At 56.1% G+C, this 15,076-nt stretch overlaps 1 protein-coding gene across 6 annotated transcripts in view; it reads right to left on the minus strand.

Moving 5' to 3' along the window:
* SYT7 (synaptotagmin 7) overlaps positions 1–15,076 on the minus strand; it is a 61,364-nt gene that overhangs the window by 30,099 nt on the left and 16,189 nt on the right. For all 6 annotated transcript variants that reach the window (XM_072789375.1, XM_072789373.1, XM_072789372.1 and 3 more), the window contains exons 2-3: positions 7,714–7,817; positions 3,451–3,530 (exon numbers count right to left, since the gene is read on the minus strand). In XM_072789375.1, the coding sequence (XP_072645476.1) occupies positions 3,451–3,530; positions 7,714–7,817 (184 nt within the window). The remainder of the gene's footprint in view (positions 1–3,450; positions 3,531–7,713; positions 7,818–15,076) is intronic.

Below are 15,076 nucleotides of genomic sequence, written 5' to 3' on the forward strand. Positions count from 1 at the left end.
TCGCAGATGTGGTGGTTGGGTCGTCCCCCAGAAAAGAGAAGCATCTCCAGGCCTCTGATCTTGCTGAGGATGTGACAGGTCACCCAGAGCCCAGCAGGTCCAGTGTTTTGGGCCCGTGTGATGGTAGCCTGTCTTTCTCTGTGGGCGCTGATAGGCAGACTCAGCCTCAGGTCCTCGACACGTACCTGAACTGCCAGCCAGGGCAGCCTCTCCCTGTGCCCTTGATCCTTTCCAAGGTGGAGCTGCTGGGTCTGGAAGGGACCCTCTGACCCAGTCTTCTCACCCCTTCCTGCCCTGAGACAAGTCATATGAATGCAGCAGATGTGCTGGCAGCACAGGGAATGTGGGGACTTACACTGGGGGTTGGCTGCAGAAGGCACAGCCTGGAAATCCCAGAAACCAAAGGCAAGGGGCTCCATCAACTTGTCAGGCTCCTGGGGCCCTGAGGGGCAGGCCTGGGAGCACAGGGAGAGGAAAGGCAGAAGGAACAGGCCACAGGAACATTCCAGAAGGGAGCCATGCCTGAGCCCTCAGAAATGCATCTAGGGGAAGGAACTGGGGGTAGGGGAGTTGGGGGCAGGGCTTGCACTGAGGCTGTGCCAACTACTCAAGGTCAAGGCAAGGGCCCTGTGGAGGGGGGAGGCCACTGGGAAGGAAGGCACATCTCCTGAAGATGGAGCAAACATGTTCTTGGGAAACCTGCTTCTCTCCCCACCCCCTTACCATACCTTGACCTTGACCTTGACCTTGGTTCTTAGCCTCAGACTTGGGAACAAGGCAGAGAAGCTGAGCAGCCACTTCAGGCCCAGAGGAGGTGGTGGTCCTGGCCCAAGGGGGTGAGGACAGTGCCTGCCTTTCCAGAGTGCACCTCAGAAATGTCTCACAGGGACTCCGTACACAGGGTTCAAAGCCAAAGTCCTGGGCCAGTTTGTGAGTGGCACAGTGGAGGCTGAGGTGGGAGAGGCAGGACAGGCCTTCAGCCCTGGGAGGCCTGTCCCTGGGGATGCTGCCTCAACAGAAGACCCTTTTCCTGCCAGAGACATCCTTTTACATCCTCCAGTGTAACAGAGGGATGGAATAGTTGGAAGCCTCCCTCCCCCTGCCCTCTCCAGATCTCCAAAATCAAGGATCATCCGATCCTAGATCCTAGAGAGAAAGATCCATCAAGGTCATTTCTGCCAGGCTGGGATGCTGACTGTTGCGGTACTGGAAAAGATGATCTTTAATTTTAAAAGCTTGGGAAACACAGGTCCCTTTACTGTAGGACTTCTCAGAGCCTTTACTATGTCACTGAATACTGGTATCTCCAAGAGGGAGATAGTGTGCAGTTTTCCCCAAACTTATTTGGTCATGAGACCCATGAAACCACAGTGATTCATGGCATAACTATGAATCATTTATGGAGTGCTTTGAGGAACACAGTTTGGGAAATACTGCTAAAGAATGCAACTTCCCAGAATCCTTGACAAAAGATCCCTTCAGGCATGCCTGGGTGGATGAGCAGTTGAGCGCCTGCCTTCGGCTCAGGGCATGATCCCGGTGTCCTGGGATCGAGTCCTGCATCGGGCTCCCTGCGTGGAGCCTGCTTCTCCCTCTGCCTCTGTCTCTGCCTCTCTCTCTTTCTCTCTCTGTGTGTCTCTCATGAATAAATAAAATCTTTTTTTTTTTTTTTTTTTTTTAGAAAAAAGATCCCTTCGGAGGAGGTCCTAAGTCTATGAAGAGATTGTGCAGGGTAAGCCCTGCCTCCTGCCACCATACTGGCCCTGGGCCCTGGTTAAGAGGTTAAGGCCTAGGAACCCAGGGCATGGAGACTGGAATGGTGGCTTCCTTCCCGTAAGGCGGGGGTTCTGACAGCTCAGCGGGGTGGGAGCGGGCAGCAGCCCAGGGCTATAGAGAAGAGGAGATGGCCACTGTCTTAAAGCATCCGTGGGTGCTGTCCCAGCCTGCCCACTCTGCTGCCTGCCTTCCCCCTTGCCGGGCATCCCATCTCCTCTCACGGGCCCTTTCCACAACTATCCAGAACGCGTACATCCCAGGTTATGGCCACTGGCAGAGACAGGTTCCCTGGCCCAACAGCAAACTGGGTTAGAGGGGCCTGGTCTGGAGGTGGGATAGGTGCTGGGCTGGCCCCTCGTGGTCCTTCCCTGCCTTCAGAAAGCCTGAGGCCTGGGCTCTGCAGCAGCCCCAGAGACCTGCCAGTTCTCAGCTTTGAAGACTGGAGAGTGTGCAGCTGAACCCAGCTTCAAAGGCTCCCTGAGGCCTCCTCCCAAGCCTCCTCCTGCCCGCAACCTCAGCAGGCCCACCTCTACACTTGCCCGCCACCCCCTTCCAGACACACACTGGAAGCTTCTGTGAAGGCCCCAAGCAGGGTCAGAGCAAGAGATAAAAACAGAGGAGGAGCAGGGAAGGAGCCCTCATGAGCTGGGGAGAGGGAGAAGGGAGAGCATGGATAAGAAGGGGAAACAGGACTAGGCTGTGGGAAGGGGGCAGAAGGGAAGGCGTGGGGCACGGATGGTGTGGGCCTTGAGTCACAGGAAGGAGTGGGGGTTAGGGTGGGGCACAGAAGGCTGGGGCGGCTCTCCTTCAGGCAAAGCCCCTTGCTGGCTGGCTCAGCCCTGGCCAGGCTACGATGGAGGGGCACCCAGCCCTATATCAGCCTGACAGCCTCCCAGCGAAGGCCTGGGTTCAGCAGAGAGGAGCCCTCCAGAGAGAACCCTCACTCCCAGAGCTTCCAGCCAGGTGGGGTGGTAGGTGAGGGGGGAAGGGGCTGCCCTTGGTGGTCCCGGCGACCCTCTGCTAACTGGGCTGGCCATGGTGGTCTGTGGTAGGCAAACGTGTCTCCTTGAGGAGGGATCTCAGAGCACAAGTAGGGAGCCTGGCTGAGTCAGAGGCAGCAAGACAGGCCACAGGGACCAGGAGTGACAGGAGGGAAGAGTCCCCATTGTCAGCTTTCCAAGTGGCCCAGAACTGAGGTCTACTCCCCTTCCAAGTCACCCTCAGGCCATTGGTGAGGTCTGAAATAAGAGCCTGAGCCCCACCGGGAGAGGAGACCCCAGCCCAGGGGCTGGGGGAGGAGCCTGGATCCGCAGGACAGCTGGGATGGGGTGATGTGAGATATGAGGGTAGATGGAGGGACAAGCGAGCAGGGTTGGGGGAGGAGGGAGACAGTGCTGGAAGTGACAGCTGCCAGAAAGTGGAGCTCGAGTCCTTGTAACATTGTGAGGCTCTGGGGGGCGGGGGTGGGGTGGGGTGAGTGGGCATGGGCACAAAAGGTGGAGCCCCGGAGCCACCCTGAGGTACCACAAGTGTGGGGGAGGGGGCAGGGAGAGACAATGGCCCCAAGGTGTGAGGGGAGACCAAATGTGTGTGTGGCCAGTGGGAGGAGGGGGAAGCTCATCCCACTTGGGCTGCCTGCGTGCTCCCACCCCAAACTTGAAGCCTGGCACCTACTTGATGGCCTTCTTCTCACTGCGCCCACGCCCTGAGTCTGGCGTGCCCACGGTCTCCAAGGAGTTCTTGTAGCGTTTGCCCTGTGGAGATAGCACAAGGGTCACTCCTGGGAGAGAGCACCGCACCCTCCCTACCTCCCCAGAACAGGTCTAGGTAGGGGAGGAGGCTGGGGCCCAGCCTTGGCAGCAAGGTCTGGGGCCAATGTATAAAGGTACCAACTCCACGGCGACCTGTTCCCTGCTTGGTAGCTCCTTGGCCCCATAAGGCTCGAGGACCTACTCCACCCCTTGACTGGCACCCCATCCCTGACCCCCAGGGATGGGGGCCCCTCCTGTCTGCCTGTCTCCCGGAGCTCTGGCCTGGCTCCCAGAACTACATCTCCCTCTGCCACCGACAGACGGCTCTCAGGCGCCTGGCCACATCACACTGGCCACGTCACCACCCCCAGATGGTGGGGGTGGCATCCTGTAGGGCAAGGTTGGCAGTGGCCAGTGACATCAATGGCAGGGGCAGAGAGAGGGCCCCATGCCCAGTCCTGTCCAGGACCATGTCCAGCACTGTTTGGGGGCTCCCTAGGGTCCTCCTGCCTCGGGCACTAAGGCAGGGCAGGGCTGAGCACTCTCCTTGACAGGATGGCAGCCTTAGGAAGAGAGGCTACCTGCAGGCTCTGAAGCTGGGGCAGCCTGGCCAGCACCCCCAGAGTTCCTCACACCAGCATGAGTAGGGGGAAAGGGCATGCAGGATGGGCAGGTGCTCTAGGTCCCCTGGCTACAGAAAAGGCCGGGGCTGCGGTGGGGCCTGGGCCTGCTGCTGGAAAGGTGAGCACCATTCACCTTCTCAGTTTGGGTTTCTAAATTTAGCTCATGCAGAGCCTGGCACCATTAACATTCCTGGCTGCCACCAAGCGTCCTCACGCACACCCATGGGCCATGGGCCTGAGCCAGGCCCAGGGCTGATGCAGGCAGTGGGGTGGTGGCAGCGCGCATGAGCGTGCACACACACTCACACACACACTGACACATGCACACATGTTTCCCCACCATCCTGTCACCAACACCACAGCCACGACAGATTAGCCCACCCTCCCTAAAGCAAAATAAAAGCCACACCGTGGCCCTATGTTCCCCAACATTCCTGTCAACTGCAGCCCCTTCCAGGGCATGGGAGGCAGCCACTGAGGGAGACGGGCAGAGGTCGCGGGCTCCCTGGGATGGTGTAGGCAGAGGGGGTAGGGTCCTCACTCCACCTCCAGCACCCCCAGGTCTCAGGGGCGCCTGGGTCCTGGTGTCAGCAATGCCATGTCACCCCGGTCAAGTCCCTATCCTCTCTGATCTCCTTTCTGAAAAGGAGTGCTGTCACCAGATGAGCCCCAGGTCCCTCATCTTTTCAGGCTCTCATCATCACAGATATTACTATTTCTCTCCTGACTTACTTCCATACCCCCAACCCACCCCCGGGGCACAGGGGGGTGGAATGCAGCCCCGAACGGCAGGGACCGTTTGGTCTCTAGTACTTGGTGTAGAAGCGGGTACCCAGCAGTTCTCAAAATGGGCCACATGGGAGTGCCCCCCTAATGCCTCAGTCCCAGGCTGTTGCCTCTGAGCCAAAACTTTAAGAGTGAAAAAAAACAGAGCTGTTGGGTCCTCTGAGTCCACAGAAGCTGGCCTCTCTCAGCTCTAGCTCTGCTCTTTCCCATCATTACCCAGAAGTTCAAATCCCAAACAATACCCAGTCCAGACTAGGAAGATCAGGACCTGGAGCTGCCCCATGCTGGCAAGGGCCCTTCTCTGGGCAGGACACAAGGAGGAGCCCACACCCCATGCTCCCCTTCCCCCAACATCTCAGGCAGTGTGGGACAGGGAGGACCCTGCTGCCCGCCACTCCCCTCCCCCCCCCCCCCCCCCGCAGCCCCTACACATCACCCCCTCTCTTCTTTCTCCCTAGTCTTGGCAGGAGAATTTGCCCTAGTCAGCACGTTCTTCTAAGGTGGGTCAGCTGCCCCTTCCCCAAGGCCAGGCACAGCTGAATGCGCTGCCCCCAGTGCTGTGGGGGACAGGAACCAGTGCGACTTGAGGGGCCAGGGGAAGTCATGGGAGCAACAAAAGGAAACCCAGGCAGGGTCCAGGAGACACTAGGTGGCTCTGAGGGAACCCAATACCACCAGCCTACTAATCAGGGGGTTGGCCAGGCTGATCTGGAAAAAGCCAGCTGGAGATTAAGGAAGTTATTAATGTTTGGCAATGGGATCTGGGCTGTCGGGGTATCACATCACTGCTGCTGAGGGGACAGGCGGGCAAGGAGAGTCCAGGAATGGTGCAAGGGGCATCTGAGAGCCCCTCCCCTAAAGCACAGGGACAGCCCAGGCTCCTCAGATGGTGGTTGGGGTAGGGGAGTTGTGGCAGGGTTGGGGGGCTGGGCCACTCAGGGGGGAAAGTCAAAAGGGATAGAGAGACTGTGGCTTGGACCCCTGGGGAAGTTGCTGGCGGCTGAGGGGGGTGGGGATGCTGCACATCTAAGATGCCCAAGGTGCTTCCTGTGCCTGCGGCAGCCCCCCTCCACCTGCTACAAACGTCATTTTGGAACACTGGTCCCCAGGTGAACTGAGTGGGGGAGAGGCTCTCACCACAACACACACACACACACACACACACACACACACACACACTGCAGCACTTACCAGGAGAGGCCAGGACAGTGGGGATGAAGCAAGTGTCAGCTCACTCAGGTGGAGATCTGATGAGATGAAGCACATCCCACCATGCAGGGGTGAACAGACACACACATACTGTACCAATACCCCCAGGGTCGACACATTCAGCACAGAGACCCCCACTCAAGGTTACTGGCAGCGCCTTCTCATCCACCTTGCTCTGCCCTCAGATGCATACAGACAGACGGCCTAACAGGCCCTGCAACCAACCGAGCAGGGCTGTGGTGAGCATGTGCTCCGGCCCTCCCATGGCCTCTCAGGACACTTACATTCGCAGGCACATGGCCAAACCCCCTCCTCCACCTCCCCTAAAATTCCGAGACAGACGCAGATGCGGGAGATCCAGAAACAATGCGGGGCAGCCAGCCTGACTCCCTGCACCTGCACACCACCTGCACATGGGTTATGCCTGCACTCACATGTGGGGCACACGGGACACACGGGGCACAGCTTGCCTTCTCCAGGGCTCCTCCCCAGGGAAAGCATCTACCTGAAGCTAAGTGTCCCAGAATGGAGAGCCATGTTCCCAGTCCCTGAGTTTGCCTTTCCTGAAGGAGACAAATGGGGTTTTGGGCCTCCTAAGTCCTTCCCACAGTTATCTGCCCCTTCTCTTCCACAGGATTGGGGCTTGAAGCCTACAACTACAGGGTGCCCACGGCCACCGCCCTCCCCCCTCGTCCTTAAGGCCCTCTGCATCAGGGCAGGGAGAGAATGGGGGGGGTCTCAGCGGTGGCACCTGCCCCCACTCCCACCACTGTCAGTCGAGGGGATGGAGGTGTCCGCCAGGGATGCTTCTTCACCCTAGCTCCAGGAAAGGCCCGTCCACCTTTGGGGATGCCCCACTGCAGTCCCCAAAGCCCCCTCTGCACTTCTGGGCTGGGGCAGCAGGACCGGGGTGGGGGGAGGCGGGGTGTGGTCTAGCCTGTGCCCGTCCCTCCTCAGGGAGCAGCAGGCTGCGGCTGGCGGGGCAGACCCACCGCTCCTGGCTTCCCTCCCCCTCCCGGCCTTCAGGAGATGAATGACCCTCCTGACGGTCTCATTACTTATTGATGGCCTAATCCTGCTCGTTAATTCCCCAGCCCTCGTTAAAAATGAAAAGAAGCCATTTGTGCTTGTACAAACCCCAAGAACCAGGATGGATGTGCCGCGCTGGGGGCGGGGCGGGCGCGCCTCCCACTGGGGGGAGCTGGGGCGGCTGGGGTGGGTGTGAGCCCCGCGGCTGGGGTGGCAGGGGCTACGACTCGGAGGCACTGCGGCTTCTTTCAGTGGGAGGTGGGGCGTGTGAGCCTGAGGCTGCGAACGTGCTCGTGCCTGTGAGACTCTCTGTCCACAGCTGTGTCCCTAGGTGTGTGGTTCTGGGTGTACACGCAGACCTCTGGGCCCACACCCAGGCAAACCCAGTGCGCGCACGCATGTGAATTCCTACGGAAAGGTGCCTGACTATGAGAGCAGGTGGGTCATCTGCGTGTATCCTTGAGAGGATTCAAGAGCCCGAACTCTGGGGCGCGGGGTGCAGGGCCAGGCCCCGCCTCCGGGGCCCTCAGGAGCCTCACCAGTTTGCGCTGACACCAGTGGCAGAGGCCACAGAGGACGACGGTGACGCTAAGGCTGACGGTGATGATGGCAGAGACCAGCAGGACATCGCGGGTGGGCGCCCCTGGGGAGGACATGCACAGGTCAGACCCTCATTGGCCGGGGCCGGTGCCCTCCCTCAGCCCAGAGCCCCCCAAGAGCAATTACCCTACCCTTCCATCTGGCCCCCAAACTGGGAGCTCTGGGCCTTGCTGGCTGACCTTGGGAAGTTTCTTCCTTTCTCTATGACTCCTTTTCCTCAGCTGTAAAATGGGCAACTGTGCAGGTTGAAGTTCCTCCCAGGCTCTCCCTGCACGGGCTTTGTGTGAATCCAGATGATCCGCACCATCACCCAAACTTGACACCCCAAAGGGAGAGGCCAAGTATGCCCCCCAGCCCAGCCAGGCCTCAGTGGACACTTCTAATCCCCCTTAAAAAGCCACTGCTTCTGCACGGCCTTCCTGCCCAGCACCATTCCATCCCCTTCAATACTCTGAGCCACAACTCCAGCCCCATTTGCCCAAAGGGCTTATTACTAGTTCCTATAGTCCCTCTAAGGACATTTGCCCCATGGGCGCTAACAGACCCTCAGAAGTATCTGGCCCAAACTCAACAGCAACATATGTAGTCCAAAAGTGAATTTCTGGAATCCTCTGACCCGCCCTCATCCCCCTTCAGCTCAGCTTTCCTTGGGCTGGAAGCCCACCCATGTACACCCTGTCCTCCCCAACCCTTATCACTGGAGCTTGCCTATGATGCATCCACTGTGTGGGCGCCAGCCCCACCTACACTGTCTGCAGTGTCGTAAATGCTCTCGAGGGTCACTGGCAGCTTCTGTTCCAAGAGCTCAGGGGTCTTATACTTCAGAAGTGGCCATGTTGACAGACCTGTCCTGGTCCAAAAATCCCAGGTTTTTGTGCAAATCCCACCACTTGCTCACTGTGGCTTTGGACAAGTCACATAACCATTCAGTCTTCTGTGTGAATGCGATTAAACCTCCCTGCCTTCTCACAGGTGGTTGCAAACGTGAGCTCAAACCAAATGCAAGGCAGGCAAAATTTCAGAAATTCTCATGTGGGGGAGTCGAAAGAGAGCAGCATAGATCACACGTGCACTGTAAATATGTATGCACCAGGATGCGTCCTAAAGGCAAATAGACACTGTTTATTTACAGAGGAGCCTGCGTGGGCTTTTCGGTAACAGTGATGGTGGTAATTAAGAGTCGACATATCTGTCTGGTCCTGATTCCTGTGATTTTAGCTTCTAGGCTCCCAGTCTCTCTTGCTTGGCTGTGGGGCCTCATGGGGAAGGGCCGGCAGTTAGCCCAGCTCTCTGGACCCTTGGGGCTCTCTCCTACCACCATTCATTCTAGTGCTCCGGGCAGCCAATTCACCACTTGCTTCCCCGAGAATCCTGCTTGGGCCCCACTTCTCCCTTCCCAACTTCAAATGCCATCTTTGCCCCGTCCCCACCAGTGCACCTGCCAGGCCAACTAAGCTTCCTCCTGTCCCGAGTCCACAGCCTTGCCCCTGGGGAAGCCCTGCACCTAGTTCACTGTCAACTCCAGGGTGCACACAGCACCTAGGCACTCTGACCTGGGCAGCGAGCAGACCCCCAGGACCTGGTCCTGCTCTTCCCTCTCCAGGGTAGAGGAACACAGCTCTGCAAGATGGAGAGGCCACATCTGCCTCCGTCTTTAACCTCCAGGCTTCAGAGAGAAAGGGAGGGGGGCAAGATAAATGGGGAGAGTGATGGCCATCACACCATAGGTCATGCCATCAGGGCCCCAAGACTCGAGTCTGCAGCGAAGAGAGGGGCAAATGCACCTCCTGGGAAGGGGACCTGCGCTTTTTCCAGTTGTCTCCACAGGAACTGCCCCTGCCCTGCTGGAAGAGTCTGGGAGGGGGGTGTGATGTGGGCTGGGAAAGCAGGTGACCTTGCACCTTCCTCTGTTGAACTCACTTTTAAATAAAATAAATTCCATTTTTGGTCTGAGCTTTCTTCAACCACTATCTGTTAAGAATCCACCAGGGGGCACGAGGGACAGGCAAGACGCAAGAATTCAGCTAATTATTTCCTAGCATGTCAGGTGCCCCAGCACCAGTGAGTGGCAGACCACCCAGCCTGGGGCTCCAGATTCCAGAACACTCAAGAAAAGACTGAAGTGTGAGTGCAGCTTCTGCCTAATAGCTGAGTGGCCGTGGACAAGTATCTTAACCACTCATTGTCTTCCAGTAAAGACAACCCACCCCATGGGGTTACTGTTAGCACTGGGTAAATACCTATTATGATGAAGGTTGGTGGTGTTGGTTTTCTTTCAGCAGTAAGCAGAAGGCTATGGGAGCACAAATGAGGAAATAATTGCTGGACTAGAGGGCTATCTGGGAAGGCTTCCCGGAGGGGGTGGTATTTGGTGTAGTTTGGGGATGGTTGTGAGGTGAGTGTGAGATATTTCAGACATAGGGAACAGCAAGAGCAAAGGTGAGAAGGGAGGTGGGGGGAGGGTCAGACACGTTGTTTGAGGAGCTGGTCTAGGTTAGTGGCTGTGAAGTGGTGGAGGACAGGCTGGGAGTGGAGTGGGGCCCGATGGGAAGGGGCTTGTCTATCAGGCTGAGGGGCTTGCTGTGTTTTGTAGGACATGGGAGCCATGGGAGGTTTTTGAGTGGGGGAGAGGCAGGACCAGAGGGGGGTTAGCAAGCTCCTGATCTGATAGCTGTGGTGCTGGGGTAGGAGGCCATGCTCCAGGTGGGCAACTCTTCAAAAAAAAAAAAAAAAAAAAAAAAAAAAGGCAGCAGTATTTCCCTGTTTCACATCTTGGGCTTTTGTAGAAAGTTCCATTTGAAGAAAAAGCTGTGTTGCCAAGGAAAGCTGAACCCCCTAGATGGGGGGGATCCAGGATCCCCCTCTGGCACGGGAAGGTGGCTGTCACCTTCCAGGCAAGGAGTCTGACTCCTCCCCCGCCCAGGCCTCCAGCTGCCCACTGACAGCCCTTGAAGCTGGGGTGAAACAAAGGCTTGTCACTGCAAATTGCATTGATGTGGTGACCAAAGGTGACGGTGTTCTCAGCCAGCAAGCGTTGTTGCCATCGAGGGGTGCAAGCATGTGTTCTTGCCTGCCAGCCAGAGTGAACCCATTCCCAGAGCATGGATCGCTATGTGTGGGGCTGGAAGGCACCTCTGCCATCATGGAGTCTGGCCCCAGCAACGCACAAACACTCTGGGCAGCCCCGTCCGTGACAAGGAGCTGCTTCGGCAGGAGGCAGGCCCTCCACCACCAGGCATTGTTAGGGAGGGTTGCTGTGCCTCATCCTGAGCCTAATCTGTCTCCCTACATCTCGCCCTGCCCACCTCCTGTCCCCCCTCGCTCCCAAGCCTGCCCTCCGGAGCTGCTAGGAACAAGCTGGCTCCCTCTGCCACATGACAGGCCTCCAAATCCTTGCAGACAGCTCTCATGTCCCCTTGCAGTCTTCTCCAGGCAAAGCCGCCCTGGCCCTTCTAACCCTTCCTCCAATGACATACATGGTTTCAAGTCTCCTTAGCATCAGCATATTAACATTTGGGGAAAGAAAATATTGTAGCCCTCGTCAGCCTTTGACAGGGCTGGGTTCCACGACCTATCCTTGGGCAGAGGAGACATCCTGGGTCCTTGGGGGTGAGACAAAGACAAGGGCAGATGAATGATGCCAGGAGCCCTGGGCAGCAGGGTGAGCTAGGAGCGGGGAGAGCCAGCCCTCCTGGGTCCAATCCCAGGGCTGTCCTGGGAGTGAGGCGCAAGCTTGGGCACGCTGCTGCCCCTCTGCCCAAGCTTGTGGTGGGCATGTCAGCTGACCAGAGCTTGGGTTTAACGATGATCCAGTGGGGTCCTGTGCTCCTGACCAAGCCACCAGCTAAGGGGCTCTCAGGGTAAAGCCTGTGTGTTCGAGGAGGCAGCCCACCTCTGAGGCTGGACAACAGCTCCATGAGGGCAGGACTAACATTCTGTTCACCACTGTCTTCCCAGGACCAAGGAAGGAGCTGGGCATACAGCAGGTACTTGACGAAAGCTTGCTGAAAGAATAAGTGAGCAGGACCCCAGGCTTCTAGGGATCATGATAATAACAGAGGCTGCCATTTATTAAGCACCTACTGTGTACCAGACTCCAGAGTCCATGAAGGCAAGAGCTGTATCTGCTTTGCTCGTTCCGGATATTCTGTGATAGGCTGACATATGGGAGGTGCTCAGTAAATATTGTTAAATGTTCGGTACTTGCGTGTCATCCTACTTGTCACCAAGACAAGATGGGAGGGAAGAGATGGGAGAGGCTGCTGTGAGAGTTTGAGCCTTTCTTTTACACACACACACCAGGGCCCCTTTCAATCTTCCCCCACACCATCTTTGCCTGACAATTTCTGACTTTTCTAGACCCAGATGAAAAGCACATCCTCCAGGAAGCTTTCCATAAGATCCCCAGTGGGAATTAATTTCTTCTGCCTCTGAGCTTCCATCACACCGTGCCTGCACCCTTCCTTTAGGGGGCAATGATTAAGTGCCAGGGCTCTGGAGCCAGACTCTCTGGGTCAAGTTCTGGCTCTTATTCTTCCAAGGCATGTGACCTAATCTTTGCTTGCCTTTGTGTTCCCTTCTGTAAATGGGGGCTAATAATAGTACAGGTCTCATAGGACAATTGTGAGGTTTAAAGGAATTAGCAAATATAATGCCTTAGCACAGTGTCTGACACAAAATAAGTAGGCAACAAATGCTAGCTATTATCATAGTATTACCACGTCTGCCCCGTATTAGAGACATCTGGGGCTGGGGCGCAGAGCCGGCGCTCAATGAGTGTTGAATAAAATACCAAACTAGATATACATCTAGCTCTTCCCCACAAGACAGCAGAGGCCAGGGGTCCTGTCTTACCCTCAGGCCCTGCCCTGAGGGCTGACCAAGACTGAAAGCACCAGTGAATGCCAGTGGTGAGGATCTACAGGGCTGAGGCAAGGGGGTTGGGGTGGGGCAACAGTTGGAAGCCAGGCTGGGCTTCAGGTGTGAACTGCAGACCTGAGCCTGATCCTTGCCAGGGCTCTGCCCCCATTCCCGACTCCTTCTCATCTCCTCAGCAAGCCATAATTTATGGATGAACAGAATCAAATAGGACTGCTGGCTGCTGGGATGCCCTGGGGAGCTGCTAGAGAGGGAATGGACTTCTGAGGGCATGCTCAGCAGCTGCCCGGGGGTGCGGGGGAAGAACAGGAGCCAGAAGGGGAAGAGGTACACACACGCCCAGGTCACCGACATGGACACCCATGGCTCATATACACACCTGCATATACCAGAGACTTACTCTTGGCACAGACAATCATGTGGCCCACACCCCACACATGTGCATGCACGTGCCCCAGAGACTCACCCCTCGCACAGACACCCATGCTCATTCGCACACATGCATAAACATACACCTATGCACAGATACCCATGTACACACAAATACACACACATGCCAAGCCTTGGAGACTCATACCATGCATGGACACCTGTGTTGACAGTCAAGCACACAAAGACGCACACGCACATGGCCATGGCCATGAGCAGATGCCCAGCCCCCTCTGCCATCCATGAGATCTAGATGTTCATATACTTCCTCTGGCCTGGAATTCTCTCCCATGTCCATTATTCATCTACTCAAATTTTGCCTGTCCTGAGGCAAAGCCGTGGGACAGCAAGAGGAGCTGGAGGCAGATGGCCTGGATTCTAGTCATACCTCTGTCTACAGCCAGTGACCCTGGGGTAACAGTGAACCCTGTACTCACCCCAGTGGTTCATCTTCAAGTGATAACAACCCCTGACTTCCCCTGCTGGGGTTCTGTCAAGATAAAATAATAGCTCACATTACCTGAGCACTCACTTTTTGTGGCCAGACTCTGTGCCAGGAAGTTTATATGAGATCTCCACAACCGGGTACCATTATCATCCCCATTTCACAGACGAAGAAACAGGCACGGCAAATTAAGGACAGGAGCCTGCCCTTCACAGCAACTCCAGCTGCCTCCCTCTGTGCTGAAGGATGTCCCCGCCCTCCACAATGGGCTCCATTGCATGACCCAGGTATGCCTAACTAACTTTTCTTCTTCCTGCAAGAAGGCTAACCCCTTTTCCACTTGGGCACAAGCTCTTCCCTCTGCCTGGAATGCCTTCCTTTTATCTTCTACTGTTAATATCCCTAAACAAGATGGTCTTCATTCCCTCCCACATTCCCTCCTCCGTAACTATGGCAATTCATCATTGTGGGTTAATAAGTAGCACTTTCTGTCTTTCCCCCACTGGAAACACCTGGAGCGCCAAGACCCCAGATCATTCATCTCTGTAGTCCCAGGTCTGGTACCTAGGAGAGGCTGGATAAGTAAGTGCTGAACAAATGCATGAAGTTGTTCAAGGCTCTCCAGGTAAGACTGCCTCTTTCAGGAAGCCCTTCCTGATGACAAGTGCTCACAGCAGTCTCTTCATTCTCCAAACCTCAACTAACTGACCTTCTGTCCAATGCCCTTTTCTTGGGGGTAGGCATCTCCCCCAAGCAGAGTCAAGGGGTAACACTGTGTCTCCCCATCGCTTGGGCTCCCCCATGGTCCACAGCCCAGGATACAAGACAGAGAAGCTGCTTGACATGCTGGAAATCTGTGTACACAGATGCTTTCCCTGAGACTTTGCTTTCTCTTGCACCCTCGGCTGATGACACGCACACTCTCTGTATCTAGGCCTTCCAAAGTTGTCCCATCACCCCCACACCCTCCCAACCTAGACTGCTTTCCTCTTTTTAGATCTTACCAATACCTTTCATCATAGTCACTCAAGTATGCTCAGCATTGAATCATGTTTATAGTCTTCGGCACCCCTCTAGAGGTAAATATTCTCGTGCATGTTTTACAAAGAAACAGGCTCAGAAGGGTTAAATACTTGCCCAAGGGCACAGAGCAGAAGAGAGGTTAAAAAAAAAAAAAAAAAAAAAAAAAAGGTACCAGAGACAGGGCCCTGGGCAAGTACCTGAGTTACTTCAAGTGCTTTAGCGACTCCGCTCACAAACACCCTTCCCAGGGATCCTTCCTCCTCCAATGGCCCAGCCCTCAGCCTCAATAAAGCACCCTCATTAGAGAGAGGCTCAGTGCACCTAAACATCCCCAGAACAGGCTGGGGGTTGGGCCCCTGGGGCTAGACAACGGTGAGCCTGAGCTAAAAACAAAGAAGGGTGGGGTAGCCCAGGACTTGCCCAGGGCCCTGTCTCTGGCACTGCCTAGGGCACAACCACTATTCCAGAGATAAACCAGAGTGATGTTGGGGGTGGTTGGGGCTATATCTGCCAGTGCCTTCCTATCC

Source organism: Canis lupus, chromosome 21 (genome assembly GCF_048164855.1).
Source record: "Canis lupus baileyi chromosome 21, mCanLup2.hap1, whole genome shotgun sequence".
NCBI classification, from domain to species: domain Eukaryota; kingdom Metazoa; phylum Chordata; class Mammalia; order Carnivora; family Canidae; genus Canis; species Canis lupus.